The following is a 17,260-nucleotide window of genomic DNA, read 5'->3' on the forward strand; positions in this document are numbered from 1 at the left end:
TCTCAGTCCAGCAGGTGGCGCAGTTCTGCACTGGTTCTTACAGTGCAGCAGAGGAACAGTTCAATCTGCTCCATGTGGGTTGTGTTTGCTTCATCTGTTCCTCATTAAAACACTCAATGCCACCCTTAGAAAAACACGTTTCTGAACGCTGTTGGCTCCAGCCAGAAGTAAGTTGATTCAGTGGAGAGATTTGCCCGCTTGGCATTCAGGTTTTGGTTGTACTGTTTGCATCCTATATAGCTGTAATCTAACATACATGTTACCTTATATATTAAAGACAACACAACAACAATGACTTTTGAAAAATTTATTATTCAGAGTTCAAGCACTAATCAGACATTTGGGACATTTTTGCTGTTGAAGGTTCGTCCAGTCCTTCAGTTCCAGATCCAGCTTCCTTATACCACTTCTTTTTCTTTCGTGTAAGTTCTTGCTTTGTTGACGAACAAGACGGGCAACCATTTTCAGCTTTGTGGCCTCACGGAAAGACGGTAAATCTCATTTTGTTGTTTATCCAGATGGAAAACCGGAGTGCCCAGAGTAAACCACGCGTTTGGAGCCTGAATTTGGTGTTTGGTGACCTATTCAACTCAGTTGTATGTTTTTTGCGGATGGTGGAAGCTGGAGAACCCAGAGAGAACCGTGGCAGACGCAAGGAGAACATACAAACTCCACACAGAAAAGACTCAAACCCAGAGCCTTCTGGATGAGAGGTGACAGGGCTCCATTACCCCAATGCTCATCTCAAGGTCTGAATAAACGTTTTTCAGTTCGTCTACCCTCCGAAGGATGAAGTAAACCTTGCAAAGGTGCTCATTCCAGTCATGGCCAGATGTTTTTTCAAAATTGAAGCAAGAAGCCTTTGGGAGTCTTGGTTAGTACTCTTCAGTGCATTCAAGAGCGACTCATAACTTCCAAACTTCTTCTTCATTTTCTTCAGAATGTCCTTGTAGAGATGGTCGTACTGTTTCGGGGTGATTTTTCTCTTTTTTTCTTTGATTTCAGCCCACGAGATCTCAAATAGGTGCATCGCGATGCTCTCCTGGTTGGCTGGGAATTTGTTCACTTTGAGGCATAGTCTCCAAACGATCTGCTCACAGAGCATTTTCACGTAATCTTTGAATATCAGTTTATTTCTTGACTTCTCACAGTTTGGATCGGTCTCTGGGAGAGTATTCCAAATAACAGTCGCTGTCCGTAGACTGTAATTGCCAATCTGACTTACGCACCACCAGTTCTTCAGGACAATGAATTCCCACGCCCTTTCTGATAGGTTATCAGCTGACTCCCAGGGCAATTCTCCCAGCTTCCTTCTCACTGGTGTTTCAACAATGGTGATAATATCACTTCTTGTACCTTGACCAAATAAGTTTCTCAGGTCTTGTACAAGTTTGACATATTGACTATAAGTTTTCATTATCGTCTCAGACTCTATTTCAGGAACGCGCCAAGACTGAAGATTATTTTTGATTGTCTGGTTCAAAAATTTCACCGTCTTGCTGGTCATCAAGAGTGCTGCCATCCGATACGTCAACACTTTGACAAAACACTCCGAAAACAAATCTTCCAACTTCCTTTGAATGTCCATCAGAGGCAGTTTACTATTTCTATTTGGAACGGTTTCATTCAAGTGCTTGAAATTTTCCATGACGATCATGTCACTGACACGTAAAATCTCCTCAGACATTTCTGGTATAAATCTGTCCTTTGATGATTGTGAAAGTTCATTTACGAAGACCTGGAACATGCCATTCACCTCCTTACTGATTTCTTTGACTATGTTTTGACAGAGACTCTCGGTGAAATTGCGCTTGTCATCCCAATGAATTTTCAGAAATGTTCCTCTAATTGGATTTTTTAGCGTTTTACATTTCTTCTTGGTTAACAAGTCTTTCATCATTTCGGTTGCGTGACAAAGCATAATGTTGATGGTGCTCGGCGTGGTGAAGTAATCCATTTCTGAGGTGTATGATTCTCTTGGGAGGCTACAGTTGGCTAGCTCTGTGATCTCTAGGTTGATGTACTCTGCCAGTCGTGCACATGCGAAGCTTTTTGACGGGTTTTTAATGTCGAGAACTTTTGAGAAGCTCTTCAGTACTTTGTCACCCATTAGATTCTCAACCTGGTCCTTTGTGATCCTATTCACTCTGCCCTGAAAGCTCGTACTCAGGATCTTGGCGATCGTTGAGAGTATATCTAAAATCAGTTCCACCAACAAAATGTCAAAGGCCGCGTCAGTATTAGCGTATTTCACTTGCATCAACTGTTGTTGGGATATCTGTTTAAAGAATGTCGAGATGAGGGGGCAAAGAATGTCCTCTTCAATGAATGAAAACTGGTCTTTATGGACCGGTGGGCCGGGTTCTATTTCTTTCGCTTTGGCACTCGACTCCTCTTTTTTGGTTTCTGTCGTCTCTTCGTCTGCTGAGGTGAACTCTTCTTCTAGTCTCGGTGACTCTTCCACCACAATCTCCGGTTCCTGCTCCACCTGATCCAGCGAGACATCTGCTGACATAGTAGAGGAACCGAAGCGTGATGGTCGGCCATATTTATATTATCACATCAGAAGATCAAAGGGGCGGTTGTGGATGAAAGACATCAAAGTAAACATTAAGGTTATACTGTAATTGAAAACTTGAAAGTATTTGCGTACGTCAACAAAAAATATCTATTGATATACATTTGTATATACTTGCTGGGACCCGTGTAAATTACACTGCTTTTGATATACTCTCCTTTGATTTACTGTTGTGCTCTGGTCTACATTTTTTTGTTACGCTTGATCTGTGGTCATTTTTTTAAAGCGGAGACACCTACGTTCTTTCTATCTATCCATACTGAGAAATAACAGCATGGTTTGACAGATTTTCTTCATATAGAAATGAATCAGAATCTGAAGCATCTCCTTGAATATTAAATAAACAAAGGATTTATTCATCAGTTCTATCAGACGACAGCATTGATGGACACTGAACCTCAGAAACCGACACTGGAGCAGGTTGAACACAAAAACATACAAAATGTTCTTCAAAATAAAACAAAAAAAGAAAATAAATCATATTCTGTTTCAGTCCAGCAGCAAAATGTTCAGTTTGAACAGCAGAATTTATGTCAGAGATCGTTTAATGCCCACATTTGAGTCAGCCTGCCTGAAGCAAGTGACAGAAGACAGCAGGAAACACAGAACATGCAGATGAAGCAGGTTCTCCTCCTGGATCAGCTGCTTCATGACGACGCTCCTCTAGAGACAGTTATCCGTCTGCTTCTGTGATCCTGCAGGAAGAAAAACAAAGTCTGACTCCAACAATCCAGACTCTTCCTCCTCCTCCGGGTGGAAACACCAACAGGAGGATCAGAGGGACAATTCAGCCCAAAAGAACTCCGTCAGGCTGAGGAAGAGTCAGGTGACCTCCAGAGAAAAGATCTTCCTGCAGCTCAACGGATGGAATCAGAGAGAGAATGACAGAGGAACAGGTTGAAAACATGTTTTAAACCAAGTTTGAAAGATTTAAATTGGGTTTGAAACAGGTTTACAACAAGGTTTAAAGCAGGTTCAAATCAAGTTTTAAAACCAGTTTACAATACGATTTAAAAAAGAGTTTAAAAGAGGGTAGAAAATAGGTTTAGAACACGGTTTAAATCAGGTTTCAAAGAAGTAAAACATGTTTGAAACCAGTTTTAAATAGGATTTTACCTCTTTTTTTAAATAGGGTTTAAACAGGTTTGAAAAGAAGGGTTGAAAACAAGGTTTAAGAAAGGATTTAAAATAGGTTTAAAACAGAGCTGATAACAGGAGTTCAACTCACCTCCAGGATTCTGAGTGTTCTTAAATCTCCATCTGACATAAAGCAAGACACAAACGCCACCAACTAGAACAGTGACAAGGAATGTAGCGGCGACAGAGATGACAACATCTCTCCCAGAGAACTCTGAAACACATGACACCAAGTCAATAAACACTCAGATCGTGTTCGTATCAGATGCAGCAGGTGTGACATCACAGACACACAACAGCTAGAGGTGTGTGTGTTTTCCTGAACCTCATCTCATTTTAAACACCAACAGGATGAACTTGATGAATCTGCTGCGCTGCCCACTGTGGACCAATCACAGACAGACTCATCTCTGTGGGCGGAGTTTCAACAACCCTCTAGAAACTAGCTGCAGCAGCTGAACAGTGTGATGCTGCTGGGGGCGGGGCCAAAGGCCAGGAAGGTGGACTTCATGCAGAAACTTTCGTTTCATTCATTCATTCATCTTCTTCTCCACTGCTCCTGTTTTCTTGGGTCACTGGGGTTTCTGGAGCCAATCCCAGCAGACTAACCCGCGAGAAGCGGCACATCCAGAATGATTCTGATGATATCGACCCTCTCAGCTTCATGTTACCATGTTTCCTCCATCAGTGAAAACGACTCACATTATATGTCCTGAACATTAAACATCATTTAACTGACAGAAGACCAGCAGGAAGACTCTCACCTTTCTGTGGCCCCGCCTCTGTCGAGACAAGAAGACAACAAACGACATCATTTAATGAGGTCACTTCCTGTTTACAGATAAACAACCAAGAAGCAGGAAAACAATCACATGACCCTTAAATGACGCCTCCCTGCATCGTTCAGGACGTCACATGATCAATAATTCTAACTCACATCTAACAGCAGCACCTATGATTGTTTGTGTGTTTGTTGCCGTGGTAACAAATGATCCTGATAATCCAGGCTGGTTTCCATGGCGACTTCAGCTGCTAGTCCACAAACCAAGAAAATCGTTCCCTCTGGGGTTCAAAAGTTCTCCGTCTGTCTGCAGGTAAATAAACCTCTGAGGGAAACGACCAATGAGATGAGCTCCTGAGCTGTGATGTCATCGTTCACAACAAACTGATGTTCCTTTGTTTCCCTCCAGATCCTTCTCTCTTCCTCTGGATTCATGTCAGAATCATTTTCTACGTCTTCGTCTCACTGAGCTCTGAGTTCAGTCTGAACGTTATTTTATAAAAACACATCAAAACAACAATTAAACAGATTTAAACAATAAAAACCAGGAAGAGTCTCACCGTTGATGTGTACGTATGTTTCAGCACTGGTCTGGTCGTTGAGGACTTCCTGTGTTGCTACGCAGCGATAGCGACCCGTCTTGGTGACAGTCGTCTGGAGGATGATGTCATAGCGTCCGTCTCTTGATGTCACCTGTTCTTGAGCAGGAAGAACGTTTCCAGCGCCGTCCCACCACTCCACTCTGGGTTGAGGAGAAGAACGTCTAACAGAACACTGGAGCAGAGACCAGTCTGAGGTTTCATTCAGGATTTTAACAACTGGTTCTGGAGCAGCACCTGTGGACAGAACAGAACAACAGATTATGAAGACAAGAGCATTGATAAAGAAACTATGGGATGTATTCCTCTCACTGCATCTGTTTCTATGTATTAATTGAGGGGTCTTTTGACCTCCTGTCATCCATGATGTGTCCACATCTGGACCTGGATCCCCCATCAGGGGGGAGCAGTGGGCTCAGAACGTGGCCCTGGGGGGCCGGTGCTCTGACAGAGGGGGGGTGAGGTGCTGCTCTCCACCCCCACCCACTGAGGTCTGTCTGATCACAAGTCCAGGACCTGGTGACACAGGAGGAACCAGGTCTGGGGGCCCCAGCGTTTACCTTCAGACTAGAGGATTAAAGCTGGAACTTCAACTGGGAACTTTTGCCCCGGGTTTGGACTGGAAGGCAGTTAAGAGTCCAGTTATAGACACAAAAAAAGAAAATACTGGTGTTTTGGTGGGACGACAATAAAAATATGACAGAATGTAAAGATCATGTTCCAGCAGCTGATCAATAATCCATCAATGAGTTGTGTGTCTGATAAATTCTCATATGGAGAATGTGTGAGTTGTGATGTCATTATTTACAACAAACTGATATTGTTCATTTGTTTCCCTCCAAATTCTGGATGACTCAAAAAAATAAGTTCACTGACTTATTCACAACACAACTAGGAAGTCTCTCACCGTTGATGAACACGTCGATCTCATCTGATTTAATCTGATGGTGGATCTCCTCCTGTGTTGCTATGCAGCGATAGCGACCCGTCCTGGTGACAGTCGTCTGGAGGATGATGTCATAGAGTCCGTCTCTCTCTGTGATCTGAGGTTCTTGAGCAGAAAGAACATTTCCAGTGTCGTCCCACCACTCCACTCTGGGTTTAGGAGAAGAACGCTGAACAGAACACTGGAGCAGAGACGAGTCCTTGGTTTCATTAAGTGCTGTAACATATGGTTTTGGAGCAGCACCTGTGAACAGAACAAAACAACAGATTTTATATTAAAGTTCAAACACAACTAAAGCTCAATTAACAAAGTTTAAATGCTATTGAAAATCAAATATCATTATATTTCAAGTATTAATCAAATTTAACCATTATTAAAGTTTAATATTAATAAATATTATTGAAATTCAAACATTATTAAATTTGAAATATTAATAGTTTAAACATTATTGAAGTTCAAACATCATTAAAGTTCAAATACAGTATTCATAAAGTTTAAACATTATTAAAGTTCACATTAAATAAAGTTTAAATATTGACAAGCATTTAACATTTTAAAGTACAAACTTAAATAAAATTTAAAAATTAAGTTAAAAAACAGATTTAAAGTGTTTCTAAACGTCAACACACCTGTGGTGACGCACTAGCGACAACATGACGTCATCAGACCAGAACTCACCTGGGATGTTTTCGTCTGTTCGATCCTTTAATGGTTTAAGGGGCGGAGGCAGCGCGCGACCCTAATTGACCAGTAAAAAGTGATCAGAACACATCCGCCATGTTTTCTGGGTGACCGTAGAGTCAGTTCACACAAACTGGAGCTCGTTCGGGACGAGAGATGTGTGTTTTTCTGACGGCTGGAGAACCACCGCCAAGGATTTACGACAGTTTAACAGCAGCTCCGTCACTTTACGGCAGCGGAAAGTTAGCCGCTGACTAGCTAACCTGTAAACAACTGTTTAAACCCGTGTTTAGCTTAAAAAAATAGACTTTTCGATATGAACAGGGTCTCGTTTTAAAGATTAAATATAAAACTATTGAATTTAGTTCGATAAAAATCAGACGAACGTAAAAATATTCTGAATTAACGTCGATAATGTCACTCGGTGATTTTTAAAATCGCTCATCAAACTTTTTCAACAGCGAAACTCCTGTCAATATAAAGTATCAATAAAATATTTGACCAATGATGTTCGTTATCGCTGAAATTAGGAAACGCCCAGGAACACAACGAACCAATCAGCACCGTGTTACTACCAAATTAATCAAAACTACGAGGCCTTTAACACCCATTAACCAATCACAGAAGAGAAAGTTTACGCAAGGTCGTCCTTCGTATGATTGACAGCCACAACGACCAATAGATAGCCAGCACCGTGAAATCCGGGTCACTGTGTCGCCACATGAATGACCTCCATGACCATATATGGAAATTAATGATGTCACCCTCTGTGTTGCAGAGGGACAGACACGGGTCAAAAAACTTTATCTATATTTTAAAGTAGACGTTTTTTACTGATAATAAATACGTCAATCTTTATTTAAATATCAACAACATCCGTTAAAGTAAAGTTTAACACTTGGGGACATTTTTCCAGGATATCAAAATATTTTTTCGTCATCATTTGATGACTTTGGAGAAGTTTCAGAGAACTCTTGTGGACACCTGCTGGACAGAATCTGTACTGCACTTTGTCAAATATCTCAGAGACACTTCAGTCCATCCACCTGAAATTTGACTCAGACGTTTCAGACAAAATGATGAACAGATCCTGTGAAATTCAACCTGATCACCACAATAATTTCTTATTTATTATATTTAAAAAATGAAGAAAAATAAATGAAAAACAACAAAACTTGTGTATTTTTGAGTTTAATAATTAACTTATTGAACTCCTTCAGAGTCTCCACCAGGATCCACACACCTGATGAAACCTCAGAGTGTTTTCTTTACACTGATGCAGCGGACATGAATCAGCTCCTCACGCTCTTCTTATTATAAAGTTTAAAATGTGAGGATATTAAGATATAGAAATGTACATAATAAAAAAGAACAGCAAGAGGTTAAGATGGGATCTAAAGGGAAAACAAGGAACACATTAGAGTTGTCTGATAGAACAATGAAACACTGCAGGAAAGAAAACAGAAATTAGCTACTGTGTTGATTTCATTGATTGATTGATTGATTGATTGTTTTTCAGGAGCACTCACCTACAGCCAGCTGAATGTGGAATGTTTCTCTGGGACGGAGACGTGGAAAAACACAGGTGTAGTTTCCGCTGTCAGACACCTTTGTGTTTCTGATGATGATGGAGGCGTTACCGTGCTTCAGCTCCTCCTGAAAATGCCACACGCGACCTTTGAACTGCGGGTCTTGACCTCCACGTCCGTTATTGTAATGAACGCCGTCCTCATACATGAACACCTCCTTGTCGTCTTTCTTCCAGTCAAACAGCAGCGACTCCAGGTTGTTTCTGATGGAACAGGGGAGGATGACTTCTGTCCCTTCTTCCACCACCAGCGGCTCTGGAGGAGAGAGAGAGAGAAAGAGAGAGATTTTGATTTTTAACATCACGTTTATTCATAAAAGTCAAATTACAAAAAAATCACATTGTCAAAAAATCCAAAACAGATTCACATAAAGAGGATTTTTGATAATATTGTGTGTTTCCTGAACAAAGAAACATCTAACCGTTTAACATTTATCAAACTAAAAAAAAAAAGTTTAAAAAAAATTAAGACAAAATTAAGAAACAAAAACAATTATCCGTTCTCCACAATCATCTCTTCTATAATCATGTCTTTTACTTTTTTCCTCAGTTTTTTTAATCTATAAAACTCTTTGTCTGTAAAAACTGGTTAGAAAGACAGAAAGAGAGAGCGAGAGAGAACAAGGGGTTTCTGGGAAACAGAGGCTCAGAACAGGAAGGACACGCCCACACACCTGAGTACAGGTAACTCTATTAAATCCTGTAGATTCAGGCTTTGAATAACTTCTGTCTGTTAGTGACGTCACAGATAATATCGATACAATATCGACCTGAGGTCTGATCAGAACTGAAACTGATTCCATCAGGAATCACATTGATTTCTCCAGGTCCTGGTCTGGATCCTGAAGAAAACCTCCATCAGTCAGATCCAGATGTTCTAGAAGAACCTCCAGACTCCAGAACAGGAGATGAACCGAATCCACCGACTGATTTAATCTATTTCCGGTTCTCTGATCGATAACCTGATCGGCTTCAGTGAGGAAGAGGAGTTTCTGAGAAACAGAGCCAGCAGAACGGGAAGGACACGCCCACTCACATCTGCACCGGAAGTTCAGAAACACCTGGAGAGACCCCAGCACCGGAAACACTCAGCGGGTCTGTCATCCGCTCCGATCGATCTGATCGATACTATCTATCAGCGCTGATGACACCTGCTCGCTGAGGCTCAGAACCGAACGCGGTGATCGGTTTTCTTACCGCTTCGATCAGCTGACGTCATTCCGCAGCAGCTCACGAGCCAGAGACACACGAGGGTCAGACGCTCCATGGTTGATGACGTCACGAGAGAACATCTCACCGGTGACGTCTCTGAGGAGGAGCTCCGGTTCCTCCAGACGCTCCGATTGGCTCTTCAGGAACTCTTTGGTGTTTGTCGGCTGCCTCGAGCCCAATAGCAGACAGCTGCAGCCACATCCGGCTGGACCCTTCACAATAAAAGCTCTCATCTCCGGGAGCCGTGACTCATGGATTCTGCAGTTTAATTTATTCAAACTTACTAAATTTAATTTAAATGTACTGACTGATCAGACACACTCCTCATTAATCACTCTCGGTCTTTATTTTTTGATCAAAGTTTGAACACAGAAATAAAAACACAATTTGTCAGATTTCCTTTAATAAAACGTTTAATTATAAATGAATCAGAATCTGAAGCATCTCCTTGAACATCAGATGAGGAGAGGATTTATTCACCAGTTCTATCAGACGACAGCAGTGATGTCTGAACCTCAGAAACCGACAGTGGAGCAGGTTAAACACAAAAACACACAAAAACAAAAAAACACTTCAAATAAAACAAGGAAAGAAAATAAATCAGATTCTCTTTCAGTCCAGCAGCAAAACGTTCAGTTTGAACAGCAGAATTCATGTCAGAGATCGTTTAATGCCCACATTTGACAGGAAACACCTGGATGGAGAGAAGAAGACCTGCTGGAGGTCATGGAAGGATGGAGGTCCAGGTAACCCATCCCCTGGAGATGAATCCTGATCTAATCCCAAAGTAAAAAGCAGCTCTGAACCCTCAGCCTGAAGGAAGTGACAGAAGACAGCAGGAAACACAGATCAGCTGCTCCATGACGACGCTCCTTTAGAGACAGTTATCCGTCTGCTTCTGTGATCCTGCAGGAAGAAAAACAAAGTCTGACTCCAACAATCCAGATTCTTCCTCCTCCTGCGGGTGGAAACACCAACAGGAGGATCAGAGGAACAATTCAGCCTAAAGGAACTCCGTCAGGCTGAGGAAGTCAGGTGACCTCCAGAAGGTTCTGGAAAACATGGTTTAAGAAAGGATTTAAAACCAGTTTACATCAGGATATACAAAGGGTTTAAAAAAGGTTTTAAAATAGGAGTTACACTTACCTCCAGGACTCTGTTTCCGATTTTGATTGTTCTTATTTCTCCGTCTGACATAAAGTACGACACCCACAATAAGAAGAGTGACGAGGAAAGTAATGACAACAGCGATGGTGACGTCTCTCCCAGAGAACCCTGAAACACACGACACAAAGTCAGTCACACTCAGATTGTGTTCGTATCAGATGCAGAAGGTCAGACATCATCCCTTAAATTAACTTATTTCAGTTCAGCTCAGAAGAGTCGTCTGAGGTCACAACATCAAATCAGGAAGTTCCTCCAGTGTGACTGGATCCAGAGCCACTGGTTTCTTTAATGTCTCCACTGACAGCTGACAGATAAACACCAGAACTCTAGAGAACACTAGAGGACACTAGAGGACACTCACTAACACCTCCATAATAGACCAATCCCATGATGCTGAAGCCACGCCCCCTCTTCCTCCTCCAGCTGTTTTGACTCAATGATGAAGTTTCTCGTCTCCACCTCTCAGGACTAAATGCAGTGGAGTCGTGTCGTCGTTTGGTTCTTTTTAATCAGGGGGGGTTGAGGAACATTGAGGGGGGGGGGGGGGGGCTCCAGAGCTCCATCAGATCATCTCTGGAGACCTCATGACTGAAGCAGAGATGAAGCTGCTGAAGAAGCTGCTGAGGATGAGGAGGATTTGTTCAGGGAGAGAGGAGGACCAGACGAGGATGAAGGAGAGGAATAACAGACCGACAGCTGGATGACCTCTGACCTCCAAGTTCTGTTACATCCTGGAACCATTCTAATGACACCGACTCTCTGAGCCTCATGCTACCATAGCAACCGACTCCTGTTTACAGCAGTCACATGACCGCGTGTTCGTCTGTCTGGTTCACAGAGACTGTTTGATGTTTCAGTGAAAACAGAAGACTCTCACCTTTCTGTGGCCCCGCCTCTGTGGAGACAAGAAGACAACAAACAACATCATTTAATGAGGTCACTTCCTGTTTACAGAAAAACAACCAAAAAGCAGGAAAACAATCACATGACCCTTAAATGACGCCTCCCTGCATCGTTCAGGACGTCACATGATCAATAACTCTAACTCACATCTAACAGAAGCACCTATGATTTTTTGTGTGTTTGTTGCCGTGGTAACAAATTACCCTGATAATCTGGGCTGGTTTCCATGGCGACTTCAGCTTCTAGTCCACAAACCAAGAAAATCGTTCCCTCTGGGGTTCAAAAGTTCTCCGTCTGTCTGCAGGTAAATAAACCTCTGAGGGAAACGACCAATGAGAGGAGCTCCTGAGCTGTGATGTCATCGTTCACAACAAACTGATGTTCCTTTGTTTCCCTCCAGATCCTTCTCTCTTCCTCTGGATTCATGTCAGAATCATTTTCTACGTCTTCGTCTCACTGAGCTCTGAGTTCAGTCTGAACGTTATTTTATAAAAACACATCAAAAAAACAATTGATAAAGAAACTATGGGATGTATTCCTCTCACTGCATCTGTTTCTATGTATTAATTGAGGGGTCGTTTGACCTCCTGTCATCCATGATGTGTCCGCATTTGGACCTGGATCCCCCATCAGGGTGGAGCAGTGGGCTCAGAACGCGGCCCTGGGGGGCCGGTGCTCTGACAGTGGGAGGGTGAGGTGCTGCTCTCCACCCCCACCCACTGAGCTCTGTCTGATCACAAGTCTAGGACCCGGTGACACAGGAGGAACCGGGTCTGGGGGCCCCAGCGTTTACCTTCAGACTAGAGGATTAAAGCTGGAACTTCAACTGGGAACCTTTGCCCCGGGTTTGGACTGGAAGGGAGTTAAGAGTCCAGTTAGACACAAAAAAAAGTACTGGTGTTCTGGTGGGACGACAATAAAAATATGACAGAATGTGAAGATCCTGTTCCATCAGCTGATCAATAATCTATCAATGAGTTTGTGTGTCCAATATATTCTCATATATTCTCAATATATTCACTCCAGATTCTGGATAACTTAAGTCCACTGACTTGAATACAACACAACTAGGAAGTCTCTCACCACTGATGAACACGTCGATCTCATCTGATTTAATCTGATGGTGGATCTTCTCCTGTGTTGCTACGCAGCGATAGCGACCCGTCTTGGTGACAGTCGTCTGGAGGATGATGTCATAGAGTCCGTCTCTCTCTGTGATCTGAGGTTCTTGAGCAGGAAGAACGTTTCCAGCGTCGTCCCACCACTCCACTCTGGGTTTAGGAGAAGAACGCTGAACAGAACACTGGAGTAGAGATGAGTCTTTATTGTCATCAAGTGTATTAACATATGGTTTTGGAGCAGCACCTGTGAACAGAACAGAACAACAGATTTAATATTAAAGTTCAAACACAACTAAAGCTCAATTAACAAAGTTTAAATGCTATTGAAAATCAAATATCATTACATTTCAAATATTAATCAAATTTAACCATTATTAAAGTTGAAATATTAATAAACATTATTGAAATTCAAACATTATTAAATTTCAAATATTAATAGTTTAAACATTGTTAAAGTTCAAACATCATTAAAGTTCAAATACAGTATTCATAAAGTTTAAACATTATTAAAGTTCACATTAAATAAAGTTTAAATAATAATAATAATAATAATAATAATAATAGACCTTTATTGTCCCACAGTGGGGAAATTTGTGAAATATTGACAAGCATTTAACATTTTAAAGTACAAACTTTAATAAAATTTAAAAATTAAGTTAAAAAACTCAGTTTAACAGATTTAAAGTGTTTCTAAACGTCAACACACCTGTGGTGACGCACTAGCGACAACATGACGTCATCAGACCAGAACTCACCTGGGATGTTTTCGTCTGTTCGATCTTTTAAGATGGGATCTAAAGGGAAAACAAGGAACACATTAGAGTTGTCTGATAGAACAATGAAACACTGCAAGAAGGAAAACAGAAATTAGCTGCTGTGTTGATTTCATTGATTGATTGATTGATTGATTGGTTTCGGGAGCACTCACCTACAGCCAGCTGAATGTGGAATGTTTCTCTGGGATGGAGACGTGGAAAAACACAGGTGTAGTTTCCGCTGTCAGACACCTTTGTGTTTCTGATGATGATGGAGGCGTTACCGTGCTTCAGCTCCTCCTGAAAATGCCACACGCGACCTCTGAACTGCGGGTCTTGACCTCCACGTCCGTTATTGTAATGAAAGCCGTCCTCATACATGAACACCTCCTTGTCGTCTTTCTTCCAGTCAAACAGCAGCGACTCCAGGTTGTTTCTGATGGAACAGGGGAGGATGACCTCTGTCCCTTCTTCCACCTTCAGCGGCTCTGGAGGAGAGAGAGAGAGAAAGAGAGAGATTTTTAACATCACGTTTATTCATAAAAGTCAAATTACAAAAAAATCACATTGACACAAAATCGAAAAAGATTCATGGAAAGAAGATTTTCAATAGTACTGTGCATTTTCTGAACAAAGAAACATCTAACCTTCTGACATTTATCAAACTTAAGGACCCATGGTAAATATACAGTACAACAGGCAGTACAACACAGGCAGAACAACAGGAAGTACAACAGGCAGTGCAACAGGTAGTTCAACACAGACAGTACATCAGACAGTACATCAGACAGTACAGCATGAAGTATTGGACGAAACACAAGGGGTGGTAAACATCTCTATACACTCTTTAATCCCATAGGGGAAGTGACGTGTGTGTAGTCCAGGTTGACGGGGGGAGAAAGAGATAGGTAGTCAGGTGCTGGGGGGAGGGCAGGGCAGGGTGCTCTCGATGGTGCCTCTGTAGGAGGTCAGCATGATGGGGGGTGGGGCTCTTGTTTTCCTCAGTTTGCGGAGGAAGTAGAGGCGCTGTTGGGCTTTTTGGGCCAGTGATGCGGTGTTGCGGTCCTAGGGCAGGTACTCGGAGATGTGAACACCCAGGAACTTGGTGCTGCTGACCCTTTCCACTGCAGCACCGTCGATGGTTAGTGGAGCATGCTGGGTGCGTGTTCTCCTGAAGTCCACAACAATCTCCTTCGTCTTCTCCACATTCAGATGGAGATGGTTGTCCTTGCACCACATAGCCGGGAGGCCCCCCTCATTCCTGTAGGCTGTCTCATCGTTGTTGTTCATGAGACCCACCACAGTCGTGTCGTCTGCAAACTTGACGAAGAGGTTGGAGCTGGCAGTTGGTGTGCAGTCGTGGGTGATGGTGCTGGAGGTGTGGCTACCGCCTCAAACTGCCTGTGGATGATTGTGTTGAACGCTGAGCTGAAGTCGATGAACAGCATTCTGGCGTACAAGACTTTGATCTCCAGGTGGGTGAGGGTTGAATGTTGGGCAGTGGAGATGGCGTCATCGGTCGAGCGGTTGGACCGGTAAGCAAACTGAAAAAGGTCCGGGGTTGAAGGGAGGGCAGACTTGATGTGGTGCACGACTAGCCGCTTGAAGACCTTCATGAGGATGGGAGTGAGTGCAACCTGGTGGTAGTCGTTGAAGCAGGTTGGGAGCAACTTCTTCGGGACTGAGATGATGGTGGGGGCTTCGAGGCAGGTGGGGACAGCAGCCTGGCTCAGGGAGATGTTGAAGATGTCTGTGAAGACATCTGTGAGCTCATCAGCAGTCTCTCAGGACACGACCAAATGTTGTCGGGACCTGGGGCTTTGGTCCCTCTGAGGATTTGCCTCACGCTGTCCAGAGAAAGCGTCAACACCTGGTCGCCAGGAGGGGGTGGAGTATCCGTTCTCCACAATCATCTCTTCTACAATCATGTCTTTTACTTTTTTCCTTAGTTTTTTTTTCAATCTATAAAACTCTTTGTCTGAGGTCACATCATATTTTTCAGTTACGGCTTCTTTCAGTCAGTCAGTCAGTCATTCAGTCAGTCAGTCAGACAGACAGACAGACAGACAGACAGACAGACAGAGAGAGAGAGAGAGGGCGAGTGAGGACAAAGGGTTTCTGGGAAACAGAACCTCAGAACAGGAAGGACACGCCCACACACCTGAGCACAGGTAACTCTATTTATTAAATCCCTCTAGGTTCAGGTTCTGAAAAACTTCTGTCTGTCAGTGACGTCACACATAATATTGATCCAATATCGACACGAGATCTGATCAGAACTGAAACTGGTTCCATCAGGAATCACATTGATTTCTCCAGGTCCTGGTCTGGATCCTGAAGAAAAACACTCAGCGGGTCTGTCATCCGCTCCGATCGATCTGATCGATACTATCGATCAGCGCTGATGACACCTGCTCGCTGAGGCTCAGAACCGAACGCGGTGATCGGTTTTCTTACCGCTTCGATCAGCTGACGTCATTCCGCAGCAGCTCACGAGCCAGAGACACACGAGGGTCAGACGCTCCATGGTTGATGACGTCACGAGAGAACATCTCACCGGTAACGTCTCCGAGGAGGAGCTCCGGTTCCTCCAGACGCTCCGATTGGCTCTTCAGGAACTCTTTGGTGTTTGTCGGCTGCCTCGAGCCCAATAGCAGACAGCTGCAGCCACATCCGGCTGGACCCTTCACAATAAAAGCTCTCATCTCTGCGAGCCGTGACTCATGGATTCTGCATGTCAGAATGCTTCATCTCATAATGACGTCATCTAAACATCTTCATCAACGACAGAAATCTTCTTCTATTCCCACCGCTTCAGAAACACATGAAATTTCTGCAGATTAAAAATAAACCACCAGATTAATCAACAGTTTCCTGATTGGATTCAGGAAGTCACGTGTTTTAGTGCGGAGAGAAGATGATGTCGGAGAGGAAACATAGATTTATTCTAATTCTGCGTATTTTTGATCAAAGTTTAAACACTGAGAAACAAAAAACACAATTTGATAGATAAATATAATAAAATATAATATTATACTATCAATAATATGAATAGAACCTGATAGAGAAACATTTATATTCTGGTAAAAGACGGTTAACGACAATTCAGTTGTTGAACAAATGAAGTAAATAATTCTATGGTCGTGTGTGAGGTCACCAGAGGTCACCAGAGGTCACATGTTTTCTCTCGTCACAGACTGTTGGTCCAGATGGAGACCAGCCCATCTGGTTCTGTCCTCCTCTGTTGTTAGATTCTGATCTCGATCTGATCTGTTGTCTGGTCTCAGGTTTCAAACACACACCCGACCAGTCCTGCTGGTTCTTCAGGGTTTCGGAGCCCGAGAACCAGGAGCCCGTTGGCCCCTGAGAAATGACAACAATCAGTCAGAAGCCGACACCTCGATGGAACCATCAGAACCACATCCAGATGACCTGAATCCACCCAACTGTGGAATTCTCGAACCCCACCTCCTACCTGCGGTCGGCTCCTACAGGCCCCGCCGAAACCGAAGTGAATGTGATGCGGTTAGAATAAATCAGTTTCACTTAGAACTGTGCAACAGACTTGACGTGAGAGAAAATAATTAAAACAATTATCCAAACCGATTACCTGTTGAAACAGGAAGTAGTTCTACCTCCGGTGGCTTCGCTCCAAGTTGGCATCAACTTCAAAAGGTTTTGGGTGAAATTCCAAACCCGAAGACACACAACAAGTCTCAACGTCTTTAACTGTCTGAAAACAACTTTGTGGTGCCAGGATAGAATGATGTGTGTGTGTGTGTGTGTGTGTGT

General features: G+C 43.0%; 1 protein-coding gene across 9 annotated transcripts; it reads right to left on the bottom strand.

Annotated features, from left to right (window-relative positions):
* Nucleotides 1-2,983: 2,983 nt before the first annotated feature.
* Nucleotides 2,984-17,212, bottom strand: LOC137595433 (butyrophilin-like protein 1). 9 transcript variants are annotated; one of them, XM_068315544.1, is made up of 10 exons: nt 17,079-17,212; nt 16,626-16,831; nt 15,926-16,301; nt 13,642-13,956; nt 13,469-13,507; nt 12,676-12,957; nt 5,057-5,332; nt 4,480-4,497; nt 3,807-3,929; nt 2,984-3,273 (listed from the first exon to the last, which is right to left on the bottom strand). In XM_068315544.1, exons 3-10 carry the CDS (start codon nt 15,993-15,995, stop codon nt 3,242-3,244), a joined length of 1,155 nt encoding a protein of 384 aa, XP_068171645.1. In that variant the 5' UTR covers nt 15,996-16,301; nt 16,626-16,831; nt 17,079-17,212; the 3' UTR covers nt 2,984-3,241. The 9 variants fall into 9 exon arrangements, with proteins under 9 accessions (XP_068171645.1, XP_068171642.1, XP_068171649.1 ...); XM_068315541.1 differs by lacking the exon at nt 2,984-3,273 and adding an exon at nt 3,281-3,428; XM_068315548.1 differs by lacking the exons at nt 2,984-3,273; nt 13,469-13,507 and adding an exon at nt 3,281-3,428.
* Between the last annotated feature and the right edge of the window lie 48 nt (nt 17,213-17,260).

This window comes from Antennarius striatus, chromosome 5 (assembly GCF_040054535.1).
Source record: "Antennarius striatus isolate MH-2024 chromosome 5, ASM4005453v1, whole genome shotgun sequence".
NCBI classification, from domain to species: Eukaryota; Metazoa; Chordata; class Actinopteri; order Lophiiformes; family Antennariidae; genus Antennarius; species Antennarius striatus.

What these genes read in the sequence shown, in the direction of transcription:
- LOC137595433 (XM_068315541.1), bottom strand. Translation starts at nt 15,995, where the DNA reads ATGGAGCGTCTGACCCTCGTGTGTCTCTGGCTCGTGAGCTGCTGCGGA. An exon ending in GACGTCAGCTGATCGAAGCG is followed by an intron (nt 13,957 to 15,925) that starts GTAAGAAAACCG and finishes TCTCTCCTCCAG; the next exon opens with AGCCGCTGAAGGTGGAAGAA. An exon ending in GATCGACGTGTTCATCAGTG is followed by an intron (nt 5,333 to 12,675) that starts GTGAGAGACTTC and finishes TTCTGTCCACAG; the next exon opens with GTGCTGCTCCAGAACCAGTT.